We start from the raw sequence: 27,167 nt of genomic DNA, 5'->3' as shown, positions 1-27,167 counted from the left end.
GCCCTCACTACATGCAGGTTCCTTGTATAGAGCAATGTCTCTTTATTTCGATGTAATTTGATTGTAATCAGATAATCAATGACGTCATATAAGACAAAAGTTTATATTTTTTTAAATAATGAAAGTTTCCATACCTAAAACATGTAAATATTATTTAAAAAATATGCTAAGACTATTATTTTAAAAATATATAAAATTATCATATTAATATATGATAGGCATGCATCTTTATGTACATGTTTATAGCTATGAATAACGTACATAAGTTAACAAAACACTGAGTTGTTTTAGATTATTAAACAGTTTTGGGTAGGGTTTAGTATAAAATAGAAAAGTTTAGTTTTTCTTGCTCAAACATTTTTTTATATCAATGTATAGAGTAATGTCTGCTCTACATTTTGGTTTTAATGTTTGATTCAATTTGAATTCAGTTCAATTTTATATCTTTACAAATAATAAATCCTGAAATCAGAAGGAAATACAAACATTTGTGACAACATCAGTATAACAAAAATATATTCCCCAAAGTTTTTTGCCTTTTATTCATTCACACAAGATTCATATAATATATATAATCAAGAACAACGCAATTCAAGTGTTACCATAGAGGTTGTGAAGCTCCAAACAAAAATTGGATTGATTTTTTACCACAAGTAAGAACACCCCTATTGAAAATAAATGGTAGGTTGTGTTCCAAAAATGTGTTGCTTTTCATCATCTTGTATTGAAAATTAAATTTTAACAATCCGTGTAAAAGCAACGTATTATTTGACAGTGCAATACTAGGAAAAACTAAAAGAAAATTCTGTAATTTTAAAAATGGCCGTTACTATGGTAACAAGATACAGATATGCTAAAACTCTTAAGCTAGGAGGCCTAGCCTAATACTAACAGGCCTAGCTAGGCTGAAAAGCAAAACTTTGACAGGAAAATGGAACTCTTCTGGGCTAATTATGTTTTTTCTAACGATGCTACGTCTTGTAAAGATGTTTCCATTAATTAATCAAAATTCTACAAACTATCTAAAGCTAATTTAAATGCCTTTTTGATCTAAATTAGTACACACATATATATATATATATATATATATATATATATATATATATATATATATATATATATATATATATATATATATATATATATATATATATATATATATATATATATATATATATAAATCAAGATCAAATAAGTTAAAACTGCCTCAATATAGATTTATTTTAACGACATGTTTCGGGCATAGCCCATCATCAGGTGAAAAGAATTGTAACAAAGGATAACATATATAAGTCACAAAATTACATAATAAAACAAATCAACCAATCAAAGATGTTAACATATATATATATATATATATATATATATAAATCATACTGTAAATTATAGAAACAGTGCTCATATGATTATGAGATCATGTTCCGAATATGAGCACTGTTTCTATAATTTACAGTATGATTTATATATAATTTACGCAGTGCTACGCAACATCATTGATTATATATATATATATATATATATATATATATATATATATATATATATATATATATATATATATATATATATATATATATATATATATATATATATATATATATATATGTATATATATACTATGCCTATGCCTTTTGTTTGTTAACATCTTTGATTGGTTGATTTGTTTTATTATGTAATTTTGTGACTTATATATGTTATCCTTTGTTACAATTCTTTTCACCTGATGATGGGCTATGCCCGAAACATGTCGTTAAAATAAATCTATATTGAGGCAGTTTTAACTTATTTGATCTAGATTTATATATATATATATATATATATATATATATATATATATATATATATATATATATATATATATATATATATATATATATATCCAGAAATTTACTTCCATCGCGAAAAACATAACATTCAAATCGCGGCGAAAGTACAAAATAGGTGGCACTGTTGTATTTCAAAAGCAATAGTACTGTATAAAACAAAATATTATCCAAACGCCAAAAGATCGTTTAATAGTGCATACGATTGCACGCCATGTGAGCCACAATCGTCCGATTAAATGAAAGGAATTTATGTAGGTGTTATATAATATTCTATTCTACAATAAGAATCACATTTGATTTTAACAATCAATGGTTTTCAAATATATGAATAAATATAAATAAATACAGTATATCTTTATTTGATAATAAATATATTAGACGATTTGCCTATATTAGGAAATACCATTTAAAATACCATTTCAATGAGTTAATACTAAGTTTATTCATAACTTTACCTTAACCCGTTAATGTGGAAATTATACAGCAGGTGAATAATATTGGATGATAATAAGAATAATTACGTTACAGTTTAATAGGAATCAGTACGTTTACAACAACTAATAATTGTTTAAACGGATGGTTTTAGTTCAACCAATTCTTCGTCTACACTTTTTTCTCGTTCATTATAAGAAACGACACAAGCCGACTTTCTGTAAGAGAAACAAAAGGAGATACGTTAACTAATATATTGTTTCTAAATAACTTAAACGTGTAAATAAGTAATAGAACAACAACACTGTTTTAAAAGTAGTACTTTGGCTGATTTCTTGGTTAATTCTCTATAATCCAGGACCGGAATAGTATAACGTTGTTAACAGAAATCTTCAATCTCACGTCTTTTTACATTTATAAACGTGGTATCGGTCTTGAATTAAAATCATCTGATAGACGAGAAGAAAAATGGTAACAGTTTGGTGTCAATTAGTTCTTTAAAAATCTCACAATTTGGAGACCAGATTGTAGTTTTCTATATGTGGACTATAATATCACGTACTTTGAATTTCCAAAGTTTTCTCCTTCTTCTAAAGTCTCTGGAAGCTGTTTTCCATTGGTTTCTGGTAAAATTAATGTGAATATTCCGGCAGTAATAGACAGACTCCCAAAACATAAAAGATGAAGTGGTTCCCATAGCACACTTAATTCAAGTAGTAACGGAGCAATAATTCCTCCGACAATTGCTGAGATGGATGAAGCACCAACACCAATGACCCTAAAAAATGTATTAAATATTTAATAGTTGTCTTGGTTGAGACAATTATTTTATAATAAGAGTCTCTAGGCCTATAAATATCATTATCATTAGCATTATTAGCATTATCATTATTATTATCATTAGCATTATTATTATACTAATTAAAATCATGATAATCAAAATGAAATTGCAATAATATTGGTAAGTTAATTCTAAACAACATGTTCAGTATCGATCAATAATGAATGGCACATTTTGTATTCTTTATTACCTGACTGGAGTTGGGAATATTTCAGCTGCAAACAGATAAATTAAAGCAAATGCAAACGTCACACTAAATTTACCAATCATAGCTGTTGTGATCTTCCATAATCCAGTTGCTTGTAAACAAAGACAAAACAAACAAATAAATATTAATGGTTATATTTTGTTTTGAATATGAGTTATTAGCGCATGTCAATTTTCAATTATTATGAGCTAGCTTCACAGTATCTACATTTAAAAAATGTTATATCTTTCCAGTATCATATCTACAGAGAAAGAGAGAAAGATATTGTCTCATTGAACACGTGAATTCTGGCATCATGAATAATATTGTAGACAAGATCTAGGTCGTGCCCACAGATAGTTACACAGTAATTTCAGCGTAAAAAAGTTCAAATGTACGTCGTACCGTAAAATACATTGTCGTTTACAGAAACGAATAAATAGACAGACGCTGATTTAAACTAGCACCCTGTGAATTACTTCCGAAAGAGAAACTTGTCAGAAAATGAGTCCAAATTATTGATTTGGACTCATTTAAACAAACCCAATTTGTGTTTGGTATGTAACATTAGTGTTGAGGGATGGGGACTGTTTAAATATATTCTTTATCCAACTCAGTACAGTAACGAAATATTTATTTCATGTTTTATAGGCCTATAAATAATATACCACTAAATACAGTAAAACATTTGCGATTTAATCATTAATTTGTTAAAACTGTGTTTTTATAATCAGTAGGACCTCCCACGCTCACAGTAATAAAGTTTATTTGTATATATTTTTATATTATATCTAACAGTACCAACACTCAAAGTAAGAAATTTGCGATTCAAATGGCGACCTGAAGTGGTTAATGCGTATTTACAGTATTTTCAAGGGTATTGCAATACTATACCTTAAGGTTTTAAGATTTTTCAATGGCCCATAAATTTACCTACTTGTGTTAAACCAAATAATTTGGAATGTTCCATTCATCGCAAATCAATACATTTGTAGGCCTATAAACGTATATAAAATCTATCAAAATGGCATTTTTTGAAGAAAATCGGCTTCAACATTATGATGCTGTACTGGAGCTGTTCAACCGGTTTTCAGATAGTAAAAATAATTATTTTAGGAGGAAGAAATGGGTAATGCGAAGCATCCTCGTATTATTGTGTGCGGGTATTTTTCAAGATGGTAATTCATTAGACAGTGTATACCACGATCGGAAAACATCTCTATTCTATTTGGGGCAAATCGTTGAACCTAAAATTCGTTTTAATTGTCAATAACTAATTATCTAACACAATTTACATCAGGTGGTTAAAATCAGTACTGAAAGGACGAACCAACTTTATATACCACGAATTTTGCCCTTACGTATATATATTATACGTAAGGTAATTATACGTATATATATTATACGTAAGGGCAAAATTCGTGGTATATAAAGTTGGCTCGTACTTTCAGTACTGATTTTAACCACCTGATGTAAATTGTGTTAGAGAGTGTGAAAGAGTCCCTATCCAATCGAGTTTGAACAATACCATGAAAGCCCCAGTGGTCTAATGGTTAGGACAGCTGCATATCAAGCAGACAGTCCGAGTTCGAATCTCGGTTGGGGGGACTTTTTCTCATTCTCACAGATTTCCTCATCTTTATCGTTTCAAATTAATTAATTACATTTCAGTATATCACCGAGCGGTTTAGAATTAATGTTCTTTGCCTGATGTGTTTATATATATAAAAGTATCTCTTCGGAGATCCCGCCTCGTGAATTAAAATACTGAAAGATGAGGGCGTATCAATTTTATCTCTTGTGCGCGTGCGTACAATTGAGGACTAGTCCTGTTCCGCCGTACCACGCCGAGAGTGTGAAAGAGTCGCTATCCAATTAATTAATTAAATTTCAGTATATCACCGGGCGGTTTAGAATTAATGTTCTTTGCCTGATGTGTTTATATATATATATATATATATATATATATAATTTGAAACGATAAAGATGAGGAAATCTGTGAGAATGAGAAAAAGTCGCCTCAACCGAGACTCGAACTCGGACCGCCTGCTTGATATGCAGATGTCCTAACCATTAGACCACTGGGGCTTTCATGGTATTGTTCAAACTCGATTGGATAGCGACTCGGCGTGGTACGGTGGAACAGCACTAGTCCTCAGTTGTACGCACGCGCACCAGAGATCAAATTGATACGCCCTCATCTTTCAGTATCATATCATGCAGATGTCCTAACCATTAGACCACTGGGGCTTTCATGGTATTGCATATCAAGCAGGCGGTCCGAGTTCGAGTCTCGGTTGGGGCGACTTTTTCTCATTCTCACAGATTTCCTCATCATTATCGTTTCAAATTAATTAATTAAATTTCAGTATATCACCGGGCGGTTTAGAATTAATGTTCATTGGCTGATGTGTTTATATATATTATAAAAGTATCTCTTCGGAGATCCCGCCTCGTGAATAAAAATACTGAAAGATGAGGGCGTATCAATTTGATCTCTGGTGCGCGTGCGTACAACTGAGGACTAGTGCTGTTCCACCGTACCACGCCGAGAATGTTAAAGAGTCGCTATCCAATCGAGTTTGAACAATACCATGAAAGCCCCAGTGGTTAGGACATCTGCATATCAAGCAGGCGGTCCAAGTTCGAGTCTCGGTTGGGGCGACTTTTTATCATTCTCACAGATTTCCTCATCTTTATCGTTTCAAATTAATTAATTAAATTTCAGTATATTACCGGGCGGTTTAGAATCAATGTTCATTGCCTGATGTATATATATATATATATATATATATATATATATATATATATATATATATATATATATATTCAAATTAATTAATTAAATTTAGTATATCATCGGGCGGTTTAGAATTAATGTTCTTTGCCTGTTGTGTTTATATATATATATATATATATATATATATATATATATATATATATACAGATCACATGGCATTTACCTGCTTGGACCCATCGATATATATCGTCGCTAGATCTATTGGCATTTGCCTGCTTGCGTTTACAGTGAAACGAGATAGGGATTTCCTATGTTAATGCACTGTTCGTATATAGCAGGAAAATGCCATAATTTCTCACAAAACCATATATAGAGTTTTGCTATATCTTTTCTTTTAGGTAACTAATTTTGATCGGATTTTCACATAAACATAGATAAAATGTTTCTTTTGATCATATCACTCACCCAGCCTTCGTTAACCACCACTTTTTAAGAAATCGGTTTCTGAACTTGGCCTTCTTATCGGGTAATGTTTTTCATCGACCGTATTTGACGACAAATGATGTTTTTCGTTTTATTATCGCCATTTTTTGTTAAACAATGGAAATTAAATTTTCTTTTTTGTATACGATAAAATAACATATACAGAAGAAGTCTGAGAAGTTTCATGTACGTACGATTATTATAAATGGTCAAATTTAATTTTTTTTCTTTGGTATTTTTTTGGCCAAAACATATGGCATTTACCTGCTTGGAAATAGCACATTTGGCGATGGTCGCAGAAATACTTAACTTTAAATTTCATTTTTTTGGCAGTAGGTCTATATATGTGTGTAGTTTATAATGGTGAAGTTTTGATACGTTTTGATTTTTTTTCTTTGAGATATAAGCAAATTAACCTTTGGTAGATGGCAGAAACCTGCTTAAGTCCAAATATAGCATACCTCGTAACTTTGACTATAATTTGTTAAATCAGCTGAAACTCACGGAATGTTGTCATTTTATTACTTTGATTATATGGTATTAATATGAAAATTGTTAGTTTATTTTTTAATTATTTATGATAAATTTAAATTTTCCATATTTAAGGCGCTAGCTCTACTTTTCTTGATATTTTGTTGTTGAGGGCGGTTTTTTTTTGTTACCTCGACAAAAAGAGTTTTTTACGGTTAAAAAACATCACTTAATTACACTTTTCAACAATAAAACAAATAATTTATTTGTTAACAAATAATTATAATAATATTTTACTGATCTTCATATATTAATTACACAGTAAACATGTTTAAATATTAAGTTAAGGCTAGCCTTAGCCTGACCCAAAATCGAGACAAATTAAAAAACTCAACGAAAGTTATCTCCGAGTTTTTAAAAGAATACTCTGTTTACTAATGGTTTATTTCCTAGTAAACCTTACAAAAATTAATCTAAAGTAAGTGTTAAGACATTAGTTGTTGTTTTCTTTATGGATATTAGTTCTTAAGGTTTAATATTAGGCTGATAGGCCTTATAAACTAGGCCTAGCCTAGTAGGCAAGGCCCTAAATAAAGTCTACCTAGGCCTAGGCCTACATAGGCCAGACCTTAGTTATGCCTAAAATGTTAGTACACAAGGAGAGTAGTTTTATTCCCAAGCCGGTCTAGGTTAGGCCTACCTGTACTTTTTCACTTGTTTGTAAATAAGGCCTAGAGGCCTACTCTACCTATAAACATTAAGCAATTAGGCTTCTGCTTCTTCTGCTTTTGAGGCCTAGCCCTAGCTAGGCCTACCCCCTACTACTAGGCTAGGCCTACTAGCCTAGGCTAGGCCTAGGCCTAGTTTCTTCTTGGACATTGTTGTGCTTATCAAACTAGGTCTATGCACACAATCCTAATTCTTACATAGTGTTATTTATAAAGCAAATAATTTATTATTATATTACTGTAGTGTTTTTGGTTAGGCTAATATTATTATTTTAGACATTCAGGCTGGTTTAGTGTATTCAGACCATGTTTTTTATTTATCCAATATACTACTAGGCCTAGGCCTAGTATTAGTAATATCTCTCTAAACTTCATTTCTTTCTTTGTTTTTCAGATAAATTGATGCCTCTTCAGAAACAATACGGTACCAGAATTTAGTATGGTAATTTTAAATTTATTGTATTGAGAATATTTACTTTTAAATACGATTACTGATTTTTTTTTTACTATTAAAAAACAAACAGAATCATCATACAAAATATAAACCAAATGAACTTTAATCTATAGCAATTTCATAATTTAACAAGTTTTTTTTCTAGTTTTATTCTTATGTAGTTTATCCAGCAATTTCTTTAGTAACACTGTTTTTCATCAATGGAAACAAGTTATGTGTGCATGCAGTGAACAAGGAGTGAATACTGGTAACTAAATATGTTTTTATTGGTGCATTTGTCACTACTAACTATACTAATAATATACAAAATTGATATCCATTATATCAAAATATGTTCCATTCTTTCCCAACATTAGAAAAATACATTACATCACCGCTAACACAATGTTCTATTTATTATTTCAAATGCTACTGCTTCTAAAACATGTCACCTTATTCGACTTAATTGTTTCTCTATAACATAAATTAATTTTATTTCATCATCCATGTTTAATGAAAACAATGTTAAAACACACTATTGAATATCATCTAAGTTTAGTTGTGTTTATAATGCATAACAATTTCTTTCTTAGAATAGAACAGTGCCAGGTGTAATTATAATTGAAGGGAAATGTAAATCCATGAGGAATACCAATCAGGAAGCAACAGTAACAGTGCTCTGTTCTTTTAATTAAAAAGGTAAATCATTTACTTATTATAATTGACTTTATGCCCATTGCAATTGTTAAAATCATGGATTAATATATTTCTATATGTAAGCCTATCCTTGATCATGAACTCAAAAACAGCAGACACGCTAACTGAAAAGTATAGATATTAGTAAACAATGATTAATGTAATCAGTTGAGAACACAACATTCAAGTAGTTATACTTTTATCTGTGTTACATTTTATCTCTTATTACTCAGTTTATATCTCTGTTAGCTCTAACTGCATATTTTGTCTTCTTAGAACGTGAAGAAGATAATTGATAATATGATTTTAGAAGAGGAAGATACCAAATAACAAGATGAAGGAAGATAAAATGAAGGGGAAACAAGAGAAGATGGTTAAATATAAGACTAGTATTATATTATAGCAATTACTGTAATAGTTTAATTATTATAAAATGAATATTAACCCATTTTTTTTCTATCTATAAGATTAATATTAAATAACAGAGCACCCAAGTCAATGCCACAATATATAATATAACCTACCAATTTTTTTTTATCAAAAGAGTAACGGATGTCTTACAATTGAAATAAAATGAGAAAGATTTTTTATGAAGAAATCTGGGACAATTTTTGTGGAATTATTGTAAACCCTAAACTGGATTTGATTATTGAATATTAATTGATTTTGTTGTTGTTTTTTTTTTTTATATACTTTCAGTTTCTGCTTTGGTTTCAATCATCTGCCACTTCACAAAATTCTTCAGGTAATTGATTAAATATATGATATTTTGAGTTTTATGTTTTTTGCTTTACTAACATGTTACTTATTTAAACTACTAATAAACCACCACAATAAATGGAGTTAATTTTTATGAGAGTAGGTGTAGTTGATAATTAGTCATTCTTTAGTTGAATTAAACACAATGAATGTAGTTGATCAATCAGTAATTATTTACTTGATTTCATGAGAGTAGATGTAGTTGATAATTACTAATTTTTTAGATGATTAAAAAACACAATAAATGTAGTTGGTTTATCAGGAATTGCTTAGTTAATTTAATAATAGTATATGTAGTTTATAATCAGTAATTGTTTAGCAGATTTTAAACACAATTAATGTAGTTGATTATTTAGTTACCAACAAATGTAGTTTAATCAATAATTGTTTAGTTGATTTAATCACAACAAATATAGTTGATCAATTAGTAAGTATATTCTATGAAAGTAGATGTAGTTGATAATTAGTAAATGTTTAGTTGATTTAAATACAATAAATGTAGTTTTAATTAGTAATTGTTTAGGTGATTTAAACCAAAAAAAATGAGTTGCTTATTTAGTTATTATTTAATTGATTTGATGATAGTAATTGTAGTTGAGAATTAGTCATTGTTTAGTTGATTTAAACTTATTAACTGTAGTTTATTAGTTAATAACTGTTTACTTGTTTAGATAATAGTAGGTGTAGCTGATCAACTTATCAACACAATACATGTGGATGACTTAAACATAAATGTTGTTGATTTATCAGGAATTGCTTAGTTGATTTAAAAATAGTAGGTGTAGTTGAGAATTGTTAACTGTTTAGTTTATTTAAACACAATAGATGTAGTTGATTATTTAGTTATTGTTTAGTTGATTTGATGATAGAAAATGTAGTTAGTTTATCAGTCATTCTTTAGTTGATTTAATCACAATAAATGTAGTTTATTATTCAGTAAATATTTAGTTATTTAAACACAATAGATGTAGTTGATTGATTAATTAGTAATTGTTTTGTTGATTTGACGATAGAAAGTGTAGTTGAGAATTATTAGGTATTTAGTATATTTCAACACAATTAATGTAGTTGATTATTTAGTTATTGTTTAGTTGATTTGATGATAGTAAGTGTAGTTAATGTATCAGTCATAGATTAGTTGATTTAATCACAATAAATGTAGTTTATTATTCAGTAAATATTTAGTTATTTAAACATATAGATAATTTAGTAATTGTTTACTTGGTTTGGTAATACAGTAGTAGGTGTAGTTAATAGTTAAGATTGTTTAGTTGATTTAAACACAACAAATTTAGTTTAATCAGTAATTGTTTAGTTGATTTTATCATTGTAAGTGTAGTTGATGAATATTCAATGTTTAGTTAATTTAAACACAACGAATGTAGTTTAATCAGTAATTGTTTAGTTGATATAAACACAATACATTTAGTTGATTAGTCAGGGACTGTTTAGTTTATTTAATGATATTAGGTGTAATTTATTATTAGTATTTGTTTAGATAATTTAATCATAATAAATGTAGTTTAATAATTAGTAAGTGTTTACTTGTCTACATGATAGTAGGTGTAACTTAGCAGGTGTTGATTTAATCACAATACATGTAGTTGATTATTTAGTTATTGTTTAGTTGATTTAAACATAATAAATGTAGTTTCCTCAATAATTGTTTAGCTGATTTAAACATAATAGATGTAGTTGTTAATCTAATTATTTGAGAACACTACTTGTATCTGTGTTACATTTTATCTCTTATTACTCAGTTTATATCTGTGTTAGCTCTAACTACATGTTTTGTCTTCTTAGAACGTGAAGAAGATAATTGATAATATGATTTTAGAAGAGGAAGATACCAAATAACAAGATGAAGGAAGATAAAATGAAGGGGAAACAAGAGAAGATGGTTAAATATAAGACTAGTATTATATTATAGCAATTACTGTAGTTTAATTATTTAATTATTTTAAAATGAACATTAACCCATTTATTAACCCATCTATAAGATTAATATTAAATAACAGAGCACTCAAGGCAATGCCACAATATATAATATAACCTACCCATTTTTTTTTCAAAAGAGTAACGGATGTTTTACAGTTAAAATAAAATGAGAATGATTTGTTATGAAGAAATCTGGGGCAATTTTTGTGGAATTATTGTAAACCCAAAACTGGATTTGATTATTGAATATCAATTGATTTTGTTGTTGTTTTTTTTTTATATACTTTCAGTTTCTGCTGTGGTTTCAATCAACCGCCACTTCACAACATTCTTCAGGTAATTAATTAACTTTAAATTTATTGTTTTTTGCTTTACTAATATGTTACTTTTATTTAAACTACTAATAAACCACCATATAACTGATGCCCACAATAGATGTAGTTAGTTTAATGATAGTAGGTGTAGTTGATAATAGTCATTCTTTAGTTGATTTAAACAGAATGAATGTAGCTGATCAATCATAACAAAATAGTTGATTATTTAGTTATTGTTTAGTAGGTGTAGTTGAGAATTACTAACTGTTTAGTTGATTTCAACTTATTAAATGTAGTTTAATCAGTAATTCTTTAGTTGATTTGATGATAGTAGGTGTAGTTTCAAAATAAATGTAGTTTATTATTCAGTAAAATAGTTACTTAAACACAAAATATTTTTGATAATTCAGTAATTGTTTAGTTGACTTGATTTATAGTATTTGTAGTTAATAGTTAGGATTGTTTAGTTGATTTAAACACAACAAATGTAGTTAAATATAGTTTAATCAGTAATTGTTTTGTTGATTTAAAGATAACAAATGTAGTTCAATCAGTAATTGTTTAGCTAATTTAAACATAATAAATGTAGTTGATTATTTAGTTATTGTTTAGTTGATTTGATGATAGTAAGTGTAGTTGATTTAAACACAATAAATTTAGTTGATTTATCAGTAAATATTTACTTAATTTTATGAGAGTAGGTGTAGTTGATAATCAGTAATTGGTTAGTTGAATAAAATGCAATAAATTTAGTTGATTTATCAGTAATTGTTTAGTTGATTTAAAGATGGTAGATATAGTTGATAATTAGTAATTGCTTAGTTGATTTAAACACAATAAATTTAGTTGATTTATCAGAAATTGTTTAGTTGATTTAAAGATGGTAGATTTAGTTGATAATTAGTAATTGTTTAGTTGATTTAATCACAATAAATATAGTTTAATTAGTAATTGTTTAGCTGATTTAAACATAATAAATTTATTTGATTATTTAGTAATTGATGATAGTAAGTGTAGTTAATAGTTAGGATAGTTTAGTTGATTTATCAGTAAATATTTACTTAATTTTATGAGAGTAGGCGTAGTTCAGAATAAATGTAGTTATTTAGAAAAATAGTTATTTAAACAACATATTTTTGATAATTCAGTAATTGTTTAGTTGACTTGATTTATAGTATGTTTAGTTAATAGTTAGGATTGTTTAGTTGATTTAAACACAACAAATGTAGTTTAATCAGTAATTGTTTAGCTAATTTAAACATAATACATGTAGTTTATTATTTAGTTATTGTTTAGTTGATTTAAACACAACAAATGTAGTTTAATCAGTAATTGTTTAGCTAATTTAAACATAATACATGTAGTTTATTATTTAGTTATTGTTTAGTTGATTTAAACACAATAAATTTAGTTGATTTATCAGGAATTGTTTAGTTGATTTAAAGATGGTAGATGTAGTTGATAATTAGTAATTGTTTAGTTGATTTAAACACAATGAATTTAGTTACTTTATCATGAATTGTTTAGTTCATTTGATAATAGTAGACGTAGTTGATAATCAGTAATTGTTTAGTTGATTTAAACACAATAAATTTAGTTGATTTATCAGTAAATATTTACTTAATTTTATGAGAGTAGATGTAGTTGACAATTAGTAATTGTTTAGTTGATTTAAACACAATACATTTAGTTGATTATTTAGTAATTGTTTAGTTGATTTTATGATAGTAGGTGTAGTTAATAGTTAGGATAGTTTAGTTGATTTAAACACAATAAATTTAGTTGATTTATCAGGAATTGTTTAGTTCATTTGATGATAGTAGACGTAGTTGATAATCAGTAATTGTTTAGTTGATTTAAACACAATAAATTTAGTTTACTTATCAGTAATTGTTTAGTTGATTTAAAGATGGTTGATATAGTTGATAGTCAGTAATTGTTTAGTTGATTAAACACAATAAATTTAGTTGATTTATCAGTAAATATTTACTTAATTTTATGAGAGTAGGTGTAGTTGATAATCAGTAATTGGTTAGTTGAAAAAAATGCAATAAATTTAGTTGATTTATCAGTAATTGTTTAGTTGATTTAAAGATGCTAGATATAGTTGATAATTAGTAATTGCTTAGTTGATTTAAACACAATAAATTTAGTTGATTTATCAGGAATTGTTTAGTTTATTTAAAGATGGTAGATTTAGTTGATAATTAGTAATTGTTTAGTTGATTTAATCACATTAAATATAGTTTAATTAGTAATTGTTTAGCTGATTTAAGCATAATAAATGTATTTGATTATTTATTAATTGATGATAGTAAGTGTAGTTAATAGTTAGGATAGTTTAGTTGATTTATCAGTAAATAGTTACTTAATTTTATGAGAGTAGGCGTAGTTCAGAATAAATGTAGTTATTTAGAAAAATAGTTATTTAAACACAACATATTTTTGATAATTCAGTAATTGTTTAGTTGACTTGATTTATAGTATGTTTAGTTAATAGTTAGGATTGTTTAGTTGATTTAAACACAACAAATGTAGTTTAATCAGTAATTGTTTAGCTAATTTAAACATAATACATGTAGTTTATTATTTAGTTATTGTTTAGTTGATTTAAACACAATAAATTTAGTTGATTTATCAGGAATTGTTTAGTTGATTTAAAGATGGTAGATGTAGTTGATAATTAGTAATTGTTTAGTTGATTTAAACACAATGAATTTAGTTACTTTATCATGAATTGTTTAGTTCATTTGATAATAGTAGACGTAGTTGATAATCAGTAATTGTTTAGTTGATTTAAACACAATAAATGTAGTTTAATCAGTAATTGTTTAGTTGATTTGATGATAGTAGTTTTTCAGTAAATATTTAGTTATTTAAACAAAACATAGTTGATAATTCAGTAATTGTTTAGTTGATTTAAACACAATAAATGTAGTTTAATCAGTAATTGTTTAGCTGATTTAAACATAATAGATGTAGTTGATTATTTAGTTATTGTTTAGTTGATTTGATAATAGCAAGTGTAGTCAATTTATCAGTCATTGTTTAGTTGATTTAATCACAATAAATGTAGTTTATTGTTCAGTAAATATTTAGTTATTTAAACACAACATATAGTTGATAATTTAGTAATTGTTTAGTTTATTTGATGATAGTAGGTGTAGTTAATAATTAGAATTGTTTAGTTGATTTAAACACAACAAATGTAGTTTAATCAGTATTTGTTTAGTTGATTTAAACACAATAAATGTAATTTATTCAGTAATTATTTAGTTGATTTAAACACAATAAATGTAGTTGATCAATTACTACATATTTACTTGATTCTATGAAAGTAAATGTAGTTGATAATTAGTAAATGTTTAGTTGATTCAGGACAAAATTAAACACACCAATGTAGTTTGATCTATTAGTTGTAGGACAAATATAAACAGATGAATGCAGTTCAGTTTAGGTATCTGTTGTAGGACAAAATTAAAAAATACAATGTAGTTTGATTTATTGGTTTTTGGACAAATATAAACAGGGGAATGCAGTTCAGTTTAGTTAATTGTTGTAGGACAAAATTAAACACAACAATGTAGTTCGATCTATTAGTTGTAGGACAAATATAAACAGATGAATGCAGTTCAGTTTAGGTAGTTGATTTATGCCAATTAAACAGAGAAATTAAAGTTTAGTTTAGTTGAGTGTGGGACAAATGTAGACAGCAATACAGTTTAGTTTAGTTGGTTGATTTATACCAAAATTAAACAGAGGAATGCAGTTCAGTTTAGTTTGTTGATTTATGCCAATTAAACAGAGAAATTAAAGTTAATTTAGTTGAGTGTGGGACAAATGTAGACAGCAATACAGTTCAGTTTAGTTGGTTGATTTATACCAAAATGAAACAGAGGAATGCAGTGCAGTTTAGTTAGTTGATTTATGCCAAAATTATACAAAGGAATTAAAGTTTAGTTTAGTTGATTGTGGGACAAATGTAGACAGCAATACATTTCAGTTTAGTTGGTTGATTTATACCAAAATTAAACAGAGGAATGCAGTGCAGTTTGGTTAGTTGATTTATGCCAAAATTTAACAGAGGAATTAAACTTTAGTTTAGTTGATTGTGAGACAAATGTAGACAGCAATACAGTTCCGTTTAGTTGGTTGATTTAGGACAAAATTAAACACAACAATGTAGTTTGATCTATTGGTTGTAGGACAAATATAAACAGATGAATGCAGTTCAGTTTAGTTGGTTGTTTTAGGACAAAATTAAACACAACAAAGTAGTTTGATCTACTGGTTGTAAGACAAATATAAACAGATGAATGCAGTTCAGTTTAGGTAATTGTTGTAGGACAAAATTAAACACATCAAAGTAGTTTGATCTATTGTTTGTAGGACAAATATAAACAGATGAATGCAGTTCAGTTTAGCTCGTTGCTTTAGGACAAAATTAAACACAACAATGTAGTTTGATTTATTGGTTGTAAGACAAATATAAACAGATGAATGCAGTTCAGTTTAGGTAATTGTTGTAGGACAAAATTAAACACAACAATGTAGTTTGATCTATTATTTGTAGGACACATATAAACAGATGAATGCAGTTCAGTTTAGGTAGTTGATTTATGCCAATTAAACAGAGAAATTAAAGTTTAGTTTAGTTGAGTGTGGGACAAATGTAGACAGCAATACAGTTCAGTTTAGTTGATTGATTTATACCAAAATTAAACACAACAAAGTAGTTTGATCTATTGGTTGTAAGACAAATATAAACAGATGAATGCAGTTCAGTTTAGTTGGTTGTTTTAGGATAAAATTAAGCACAACAATGTAGTTTGATTTATTGTTTGTAGGACAAATATAAACAGATGAATGCAGTTCAGTTTAGTTGGTTGCTTTAGGATAAAATTAAACACAACAATGTAGTTTGATCTGTTGTTGTAGGACAAATATAAACAGATGAATACAGTTCAGTTTAGTTGGTTGCTTTAGGATAAATTTAAACACAACAATGTAGTTTGATCTGTTGTTGTAGGACAAATATAAACAGATGAATGCAGTTCAGTTTAGTTGGTTGCTTTAGGATAAAATTAAACACAACAATGTAGTTTGATCTGTTGTTGTAGGACAAATATAAACAGATGAATGCAGTTCAGTTTAGGTAATTGTTGTAGGAAAAAATTAAACACAACAATATAGTTTGATCTACTGGTTGTAAGACAAATATAAACAGGGGAATGCAGTTCAGTTTAGTTAATTGTTGTAGGACAAAATTAAACACAACAATGTAGTTTGATCTATTAGTTGTAGGACAAATATAAACAGATGAATACAGTTCAGTTTAGGTAATTGTTGTAGGACAAAATTAAACACAACAATGTAGTTTGATATGGTGTTGTAGGACAAATATAAACAGATGAATGCAGTTCAGTTTAGTTGGTTGCTTTAGGATAAAATTAAACACAACAATGTAGTTTGATCTGTTGTTGTAGGACAAATATAAAGAGATGAATGCAGTTCAGTTTAGGTAATTGTTGTAGGAAAAAATTAAACACAACAATGTAGTTTGATCTACTGGTTGTAAGACAAATATAAACAGGGGAAGGCAGTTCAGTTTAGTTAATTGATGTAGGATAAAATTAAACACAACAATGTAGTTTGATCTATTGTTGTAGGACAAATATGAACAGATGAATGCAGTTCAGTTTAGGTAGTTGATTTATGCCAATTAAACAGAGAAATTAAAGTTTAGTTTAGTTGAGTGTGGGACAAATGTAGACAGCAATACAGTTTAGTTTAGTTGGTTGATTTATACCAAAATTAAACAGAGGAATGCAGTTCAGTTTAGTTTGTTGATTTATGCCAATTAAACAGAGAAATTAAAGTTAATTTAGTTGAGTGTGGGACAAATGTAGACAGCAATACAGTTCAGTTTAGTTGGTTGATTTATACCAAAATGAAACAGAGGAATGCAGTGCAGTTTAGTTAGTTGATTTATGCCAAAATTATACAAAGGAATTAAAGTTTAGTTTAGTTGATTGTGGGACAAATGTAGACAGCAATACATTTCAGTTTAGTTGGTTGATTTATACCAAAATTAAACAGAGGAATGCAGTGCAGTTTGGTTAGTTGATTTATGCCAAAATTTAACAGAGGAATTAAACTTTAGTTTAGTTGATTGTGAGACAAATGTAGACAGCAATACAGTTCCGTTTAGTTGGTTGATTTAGGACAAAATTAAACACAACAATGTAGTTTGATCTATTGGTTGTAGGACAAATATAAACAGATGAATGCAGTTCAGTTTAGTTGGTTGTTTTAGGACAAAATTAAACACAACAAAGTAGTTTGATCTACTGGTTGTAAGACAAATATAAACAGATGAATGCAGTTCAGTTTAGGTAATTGTTGTAGGACAAAATTAAACACATCAAAGTAGTTTGATCTATTGTTTGTAGGACAAATATAAACAGATGAATGCAGTTCAGTTTAGCTCGTTGCTTTAGGCCAAAATTTAACAGAGGAATTAAACTTTAGTTTAGTTGATTGTGAGACAAATGTAGACAGCAATACAGTTCCGTTTAGTTGGTTGATTTAGGACAAAATTAAACACAACAATGTAGTTTGATCTATTGGTTGTAGGACAAATATAAACAGATGAATGCAGTTCAGTTTAGTTGGTTGCTTTAGGATAAAATTAAACACAACAATGTAGTTTGATCTGTTGTTGTAGGACAAATATAAACAGATGAATGCAGTTCAGTTTAGGTAATTGTTGTAGGAAAAAATTAAACACAACAATATAGTTTGATCTACTGGTTGTAAGACAAATATAAACAGGGGAATGCAGTTCAGTTTAGTTAATTGTTGTAGGACAAAATTAAACACAACAATGTAGTTTGATCTATTAGTTGTAGGACAAATATAAACAGATGAATACAGTTCAGTTTAGGTAATTGTTGTAGGACAAAATTAAACACAACAATGTAGTTTGATATGTTGTTGTAGGACAAATATAAACAGATGAATGCAGTTCAGTTTAGTTGGTTGCTTTAGGATAAAATTAAACACAACAATGTAGTTTGATCTGTTGTTGTAGGACAAATATAAAGAGATGAATGCAGTTCAGTTTAGGTAATTGTTGTAGGAAAAAATTAAACACAACAATGTAGTTTGATCTACTGGTTGTAAGACAAATATAAACAGGGGAAGGCAGTTCAGTTTAGTTAATTGATGTAGGATAAAATTAAACACAACAATGTAGTTTGATCTATTGTTGTAGGACAAATATGAACAGATGAATGCAGTTCAGTTTAGGTAGTTGATTTATGCCAATTAAACAGAGAAATTAAAGTTTAGTTTAGTTGAGTGTGGGACAAATGTAGACAGCAATACAGTTTAGTTTAGTTGGTTGATTTATACCAAAATTAAACAGAGGAATGCAGTTCAGTTTAGTTTGTTGATTTATGCCAATTAAACAGAGAAATTAAAGTTAATTTAGTTGAGTGTGGGACAAATGTAGACAGCAATACAGTTCAGTTTAGTTGGTTGATTTATACCAAAATGAAACAGAGGAATGCAGTGCAGTTTAGTTAGTTGATTTATGCCAAAATTATACAAAGGAATTAAAGTTTAGTTTAGTTGATTGTGGGACAAATGTAGACAGCAATACATTTCAGTTTAGTTGGTTGATTTATACCAAAATTAAACAGAGGAATGCAGTGCAGTTTGGTTAGTTGATTTATGCCAAAATTTAACAGAGGAATTAAACTTTAGTTTAGTTGATTGTGAGACAAATGTAGACAGCAATACAGTTCCGTTTAGTTGGTTGATTTAGGACAAAATTAAACACAACAATGTAGTTTGATCTATTGGTTGTAGGACAAATATAAACAGATGAATGCAGTTCAGTTTAGTTGGTTGTTTTAGGACAAAATTAAACACAACAAAGTAGTTTGATCTACTGGTTGTAAGACAAATATAAACAGATGAATGCAGTTCAGTTTAGGTAATTGTTGTAGGACAAAATTAAACACATCAAAGTAGTTTGATCTATTGTTTGTAGGACAAATATAAACAGATGAATGCAGTTCAGTTTAGCTCGTTGCTTTAGGACAAAATTAAACACAACAATGTAGTTTGATTTATTGGTTGTAAGACAAATATAAACAGATGAATGCAGTTCAGTTTAGGTAATTGTTGTAGGACAAAATTAAACACAACAATGTAGTTTGATCTATTATTTGTAGGACACATATAAACAGATGAATGCAGTTCAGTTTAGGTAGTTGATTTATGCCAATTAAACAGAGAAATTAAAGTTTAGTTTAGTTGAGTGTGGGACAAATGTAGACAGCAATACAGTTCAGTTTAGTTGATTGATTTATACCAAAATTAAACACAACAAAGTAGTTTGATCTATTGGTTGTAAGACAAATATAAACAGATGAATGCAGTTCAGTTTAGTTGGTTGTTTTAGGATAAAATTAAGCACAACAATGTAGTTTGATTTATTGTTTGTAGGACAAATATAAACAGATGAATGCAGTTCAGTTTAGTTGGTTGCTTTAGGATAAAATTAAACACAACAATGTAGTTTGATCTGTTGTTGTAGGACAAATATAAACAGATGAATACAGTTCAGTTTAGTTGGTTGCTTTAGGATAAATTTAAACACAACAATGTAGTTTGATCTGTTGTTGTAGGACAAATATAAACAGATGAATGCAGTTCAGTTTAGTTGGTTGCTTTAGGATAAAATTAAACACAACAATGTAGTTTGATCTGTTGTTGTAGGACAAATATAAACAGATGAATGCAGTTCAGTTTAGGTAATTGTTGTAGGAAAAAATTAAACACAACAATATAGTTTGATCTACTGGTTGTAAGACAAATATAAACAGGGGAATGCAGTTCAGTTTAGTTAATTGTTGTAGGACAAAATTAAACACAACAATGTAGTTTGATCTATTAGTTGTAGGACAAATATAAACAGATGAATACAGTTCAGTTTAGGTAATTGTTGTAGGACAAAATTAAACACAACAATGTAGTTTGATATGTTGTTGTAGGACAAATATAAACAGATGAATGCAGTTCAGTTTAGTTGGTTGCTTTAGGATAAAATTAAACACAACAATGTAGTTTGATCTGTTGTTGTAGGACAAATATAAAGAGATGAATGCAGTTCAGTTTAGGTAATTGTTGTAGGAAAAAATTAAACACAACAATGTAGTTTGATCTACTGGTTGTAAGACAAATATAAACAGGGGAAGGCAGTTCAGTTTAGTTAATTGATGTAGGATAAAATTAAACACAACAATGTAGTTTGATCTATTGTTGTAGGACAAATATGAACAGAGGAATGCAGTTCAGTTTAGTTGGTTGTTTTAGGACAAAATTAAACACAACAATGTAGTTTGATTTATTGGTTGTAGGACTAATATAAACAGATGAATGCAGTTTAGTTTAGTTGGTTTAAATATAAACATAATACATGTAGTTGATTATTCAATAATTGTTTACTTTATAGTAAATATAGTTGATAATTGGTCATTGTTTATTTAAACGTAATACATTTAGTTTATTAATCAGTAGTTGTTTAGTTGATTTGGTGATAGTAGATATCGTTGATAAGTATTATTGTTTAATTGATTTGATGATAGGTGTAGTTGATAATTATTAATTGTTTAGTAGATTTAAACACAATAGACTTAGTTGATTAAACAGCAATAGGTTAGTTTATTTGATATTTAATAATGTAGTTGATAATTAGTCATTGTTTAGTTGATTTAAACACAATAAATGTAGTTTAATATTCAGGAAGTATTCACTTGATTTTATGACAGTAGATATTGTTGATAATTAGTCAGTGTTTAGTTTATTTGATGATAGCAGATGTAGTTAAGAATTAGTAACTGTTTAGTTGATTTAAACGTTTTAAATGTAGTTTATTAGTTAAAGATGTATTGTCCCTTTGACTAATTCCAAAAAAATAAAAAATAAAAGATTTCGAAAAAAAGGTGGGTCATTTTGAAGTATCATAATAGTTATTAACTATCACCAAAAATGTTTCGAAAAAAAAAAAAATTTAACTGAAATACAGACGTTTTTTTGTTAAAAAAATAACTTTGACTTCCAGTCAAAGTTTTCAATCAAAACATATCCCATAATGAAACGCGCTTGTTTGGCTACTCTGTATGCATAATCATAAAACTTCCTAATGATCTGTGTGAAAATACCTTCTTAACCGCGATGAGTTGTAAACAATCCTAATTTAGCATATGCATAATGCGTACTCATGGTTTGAAATCTTTGTTTACTTTCGCTCGTGATGATTTTCCAGATGAAATGTAATCAAACTAATTTACCTGTTAATTACGTAAACTTGTTGTTTTGGCTTAAATTTTCGACTTAAAGTGAATAACTTTAAAATTACTTTGATATGGCCACTTTAAATTTAGAACATTTTGACCTTCATTTTTTTGTGTTTCAAGGGACAATACATCTTTAATAATTGTTTACTTGTTTAGATTGTAGATGTAGCTGATCATCTTATCAACACAATAAATGTAGTTAGTAATTTTCAAGTTTTCATTTGATTTAAACACAATAAATGTAGTCGATTAATAAGTAATTGTTAAATTGATTTGATGATAGAAAGTGTAGTTGATAATTATTAATTGTGATAATTGGTTGATAATTAGTCAGTGTTGTTTTAGGACAAAATTAAACAGAGGAATGCAGTTCAGTTTAGTTGGTTGATTTATGCCAAAATTAAACAGAGGAATAATAGTTTAATTTAGTTGATTGTGGGACAAATATAGACAGCAATAGAGTTCAGTTTAGTTGGTTGATTTATACCAAAATTAAACAGAGGAATTAAAGTTTAGTTTAGTTGATTGTGGGACAAATATAGACAGCAATACAGTTCAGTTTAGTTGGTTGATTTATACCAAAATTAAACAGAGGAATTAAAGTTTAGTTTAGTTGATTGTGGGACAAATGTAGACAGCAATACAGTTCAGTTTAGTTGGTTGATTTATACCAAAATTAAACAGAGGAATTAAAGTTTATTTTAGTTGATTGTGGGACAAATGTAGACAGCAATACAGTTCAGTTTAGTTGGTTGCTTTAGGACAAAATTAAACAAAACAATGTAGTTTGATCTATTGGTTGTAGGACAAATATAAACAGAGGAATGCAGTTCAGCTTAGTTGGTTGTTTTAGGACAAAATTAAACACAACAATGTAGTTGTTTCTATTGGTTGTAGGACAAATATAAACAGATGAATACAGTTCAGTTTAATTGGTTGCTTTAGGATAAAATTAAACACAACAATGTAGTTTGATTTATTGGTTGTAGGACAAATATAAACAGAAGAATGCAGTTCAGTTTAGTTGGTTGTTTTAGGAGAAAATTAAACACAACAATGTAGTTTGATCTACTGGTTATAGGACAAATATAAACAGATGAATGCAGTTCAGTTTAGGTAATTGTTGTAGGACAAAATAAAAAACAAAAATGTAGTTTGATCTATTGGTTGTAGGACAAATATAAACAGATGAATGCAGTTCAGTTTAGTTGGTTGCTTGATGATAAAATTAAACAAAACAATGTAGTTTGATTTATTGGTTGTATGACAAATATAAACAGAGGAATGCAGTTTAGTTTAGTTGGTTGCTTGATGATAAAATTAAACAAAACAATGTAGTTTGATTTATTGGTTGTAGGACAAATATAAACAGATGAATGCAGTTCAGTTTAGTTGGTTGCTTGATGATAAAATTAAACAAAACAATGTAGTTTGATCTATTGGTTGTAGGACAAATATAAACAGATGAATGCAGTTCAGTTTAGTTGGTTGCTTGATGATAAAATTAAACAAAACAATGTAGTTTGATTTATTGGTTGTAGGACAAATATAAACAGATGAATGCAGTTCAGTTTAGTTGGTTGCTTGATGATAAAATTAAACAAAACAATGTAGTTTGATTTATTGGTTGTAGGACAAATATAAACAGATGAATGCAGTTCAGTTTAATTGGTTGCTTTAGGATAAAATTAAACACAACAATGTAGTTTGATTTATTGGTTGTAGGACTAATATAAACAGAGGAATGCAGTTTAGTTTAGTTGGTTTAAATATAAACATAATACATGTAGTTGATTATTCATTAATTGTTTACTTTATAGTAAATATAGTTGATAATTAGTCATGTTTATTTAAACCTAATACATTTAGTTTATTAATCAGTAGTTGATTTGGTGATGGTAGATATAGTTGATAAGTTTTATTGTTTAATTGATTTGATGATAGGTGTAGTTGATAATTAATAATTGTTTAGTAGATTTAAACACAATAGACATAGTTGATTACAAAGCAATAGGTTAGTTTATTTGATAATAATAATGTAGTTGATAATTAGTAATTTCAGTTGATTTAATCATAACAAATGTAGTTTAATAACCAGTAGTTGTTTAGTTAATTTGATGATAATTAGTAGGTGTAGCTGATAAATAGATAATTGGTAATTGTTTAGTAGATTTGAACATAATAAACATAGTTTTTAAACATCAATAGTTTAGTTTATTTGAGTGTAGTGGATAATTAGTAATTGTTTAGTTGGTTTAAACACACCATAGGTAGTTGATGAGTCAGGGATTACTTATTTGATTTGAGATGTTTAGTTGATTTAAACACAATAAATGTAGTTGATCTATCTGTAATGTTTACTTGATTTGATAATAGTAGATGCAGATGATTAATTAGTTATTTTTTAGTTTAATAGTAAGTTTAGTTGATAATTAATAATTTTTTTTCAATGTACATAATATGAGATAACATTCGATTTGCTGAGAACACATTCATATTATTACTGTTTAATTTTAGTTGTATGGAAGCAGTGACCAAGATAATTAGAAACTGAATGGGAAAGAAGATGAAGAAAAATAAATACCAAACACCAAGAAGAACGGAAATAGGCCTACATAATTATATATATGTTGGTATGATACTTTTAATTATCTCAATTAAAACCAACCACCCATATTCATGAAATAAAGTGCAAAACAAGTTCTAAGCAATTGATTAAACCAAATATAAAATCCTTACAATTAGAATATAGTGAAAACTATGTAGGCCAATCAGAAACTAACTTGACTGGAAACAGAAATGTAGAAATTGACATTGTTAAAACAATTGAAGTTAGTTATTTTAGTCTTTTAAAATGAACTCTCAACATGTTTATTTTCTTTTTCTACCCACAGTTAGTTGATGTTTGGTCTTTGCAGCATTTGCATAGAATGATTCAAATGCAGCAAAACAGCATTACACCAGCACCATAATCCATATTTCTACAGTTTCGAGGCTCACTTGTTCTGGTAGTAGATTGAGTCTTCCAAAACATGGCCCACATACATATAGAGGACAGATATGAAAGAGCACCTGGATTGGTGGAACTTACATAATGTAACCCTTAGTGGAAAAGCATGTAGTTGAACAGAGTCTTCTTACAAAGTACTATGATGAGAACATTACTCAATAAAATGGAAGTTTACTATTGTATTATTTTGTATAATGAACATTTATGTTTTATTAATATTTTGCAACAAACTAAAATTCTTTTGAGTAGTTTATAGATATTTGTTTGTTTGTTTTGTTGTTTGTGATATTTTAGTAAAATTTTTTTTAATTGAATTATATTGCTATTTGTGATTAAATAAACAAAGTGAATAAATAAAGTTTAAAAAAATAAATATTGAATTAACATCTTTAATTATTTGTAGGCCTAAACCTGATCAAATCCATTTTCTAAATATAAAATTGTTGATTTATCAAAGGATGTATAAGTGTATATAGCTACAGATAAGAAGATTGAAATTTAGTGGTTGCACGTTAAAGCATATGGTTGAGCGTGGAGTTTGACTTTATCACATGGATGGAGTTGTTTCTTTTTGTCTATCAGCTGCATGCTAACTTCACCATGATTACGTTTTACCTACAATTCTTCAAAAAATAATAATAAATAAGGCAAAAGTGGCAACGACCCCTAAACTAATAATACCATACAACACACTCTTTTAAACACAAGAATAAATCTAAATTTGATTCAAAATGCTTATTTTTATTTATATTCAAATTGATATAACAATTACTGCTTGGATTAGTGAAAATACAGCAAAAAATGACTACTTTGATTGCTTTTTAATTATCAATTCAGAGTTATATGTACCAACAAAAATTAATGTTCATACAATAATATATTACATTAATTTACTATTTTCATTTTTCATTTATTATTCATTTTCATTTATTATTCATTTTCATTTATTCCAGTGTAAAAGATTGCCATAAAAATACTCTATACAATTTGATTTACATTAAAAGTTTACATTAAACAAAGGCCATAGGCCTATATATTATTAAAAACGACATTAAATGCTGAAATATTACAAATAAAAAATTGATGTTAGAAAACATTTGAACTAGATCATTGTAAGACCTACACATCAGAATACTTAATTTGAAACAAATGATTATACAACATTTGCACACAGTAACACAGACATAATTCATAAACAAAATTAGTCAAATTTTAAAATTAGACATTTAAAAATATATATAATTTTATTTAGTGTGTAGAGTAGCGTAGTTCTTGGCAGAAATTGAATGTTATACTTATGAATTCGTTTATTTGGGATATATTAAAATAATATAAATAAGTAAAAGTAGTAGCCTACACAATTTTGAATATACAGTACCGGTATACATTTAAGACTAGGCCTAGCCTATATAATTTAACATTACATTATTTATTTGTAATTAATGTCGCTAACAATAATTATATTATATTAGGCCTAGTAAGGCCTATAATGTGTGTATGCAAAGGTACTGTGTACAGTTTGATGGTTCATAAATTCTCAGAAACTTGGTCAGGCAGTATATAAATAGGCCTATATTGAATTTCTGCAAATAAAAACAAAGAAAAATCAGTAAGCATGCAATACTACATAGGCAGAGCAAGCTAGCCAGCGTAGGCCTTTAGGGCAGGCACCCCTAAACTAAGGCCTGTGTTAGGTAGGCGCCTTACCTAGCATCCCAGCCCTATGCCTATTAGTCCTACTACTAGGCCTAGGCCTAGTTAGTAGGCTAGCATAGTCTAGCCTAGGCTAGGCCTATTCTATATACCATCTTCTCTATGATAGGCCTTGCCTAAAATGTACTTTATTAGCCTAGCAGTCAGTATGATGTAATCAGAAAATAGATGTATTTTATTTTTCTTACCTCTTACTAACAAAACCCAACTCAATTTTAATCTTCGC

General features: G+C 27.9%; 1 protein-coding gene and 1 long non-coding RNA gene across 4 annotated transcripts in view; one reads left to right on the top strand and one right to left on the bottom strand.

The window, feature by feature from the left end:
• Window positions 1-1,886: 1,886 nt before the first annotated feature.
• Window positions 1,887-27,167, bottom strand: part of LOC140055144 (organic cation transporter protein-like) — a 51,429-nt gene continuing 26,148 nt past the window's right edge. Inside the window, exons 8-10 of the mRNA XM_072100370.1 lie at window positions 3,290-3,398; window positions 2,821-3,036; window positions 1,887-2,476 (exon numbers count right to left, since the gene is read on the bottom strand). Of these exons, the coding sequence (XP_071956471.1) occupies window positions 2,395-2,476; window positions 2,821-3,036; window positions 3,290-3,398 (407 nt within the window). The 3' untranslated portion in view covers window positions 1,887-2,394. The remainder of the gene's footprint in view (window positions 2,477-2,820; window positions 3,037-3,289; window positions 3,399-27,167) is intronic.
• LOC140055146 (uncharacterized) lies at window positions 7,319-25,509 on the top strand. 3 transcript variants are annotated; one of them, XR_011846631.1, is made up of 10 exons: window positions 7,327-7,458; window positions 8,103-8,150; window positions 8,308-8,409; window positions 8,735-8,840; window positions 9,114-9,210; window positions 9,537-9,582; window positions 11,400-11,496; window positions 11,825-11,870; window positions 24,736-24,851; window positions 25,113-25,509. It is a non-coding gene; the product is annotated as an uncharacterized lncRNA (long non-coding RNA). The 3 variants fall into 3 exon arrangements; XR_011846632.1 differs by having other exon boundaries at window positions 7,319-7,458; window positions 8,740-8,840; window positions 9,114-9,582; XR_011846630.1 differs by having other exon boundaries at window positions 7,323-7,458; window positions 9,114-9,582.

The sequence above is a fragment of the Antedon mediterranea genome, chromosome 7, assembly GCF_964355755.1.
Source record: "Antedon mediterranea chromosome 7, ecAntMedi1.1, whole genome shotgun sequence".
In the NCBI taxonomy this organism is placed as follows: domain Eukaryota; kingdom Metazoa; phylum Echinodermata; class Crinoidea; order Comatulida; family Antedonidae; genus Antedon; species Antedon mediterranea.
The sequence above is the reverse complement of the archived record's forward strand: the minus strand, read 5'-3'. Positions and strand labels throughout refer to the sequence as shown.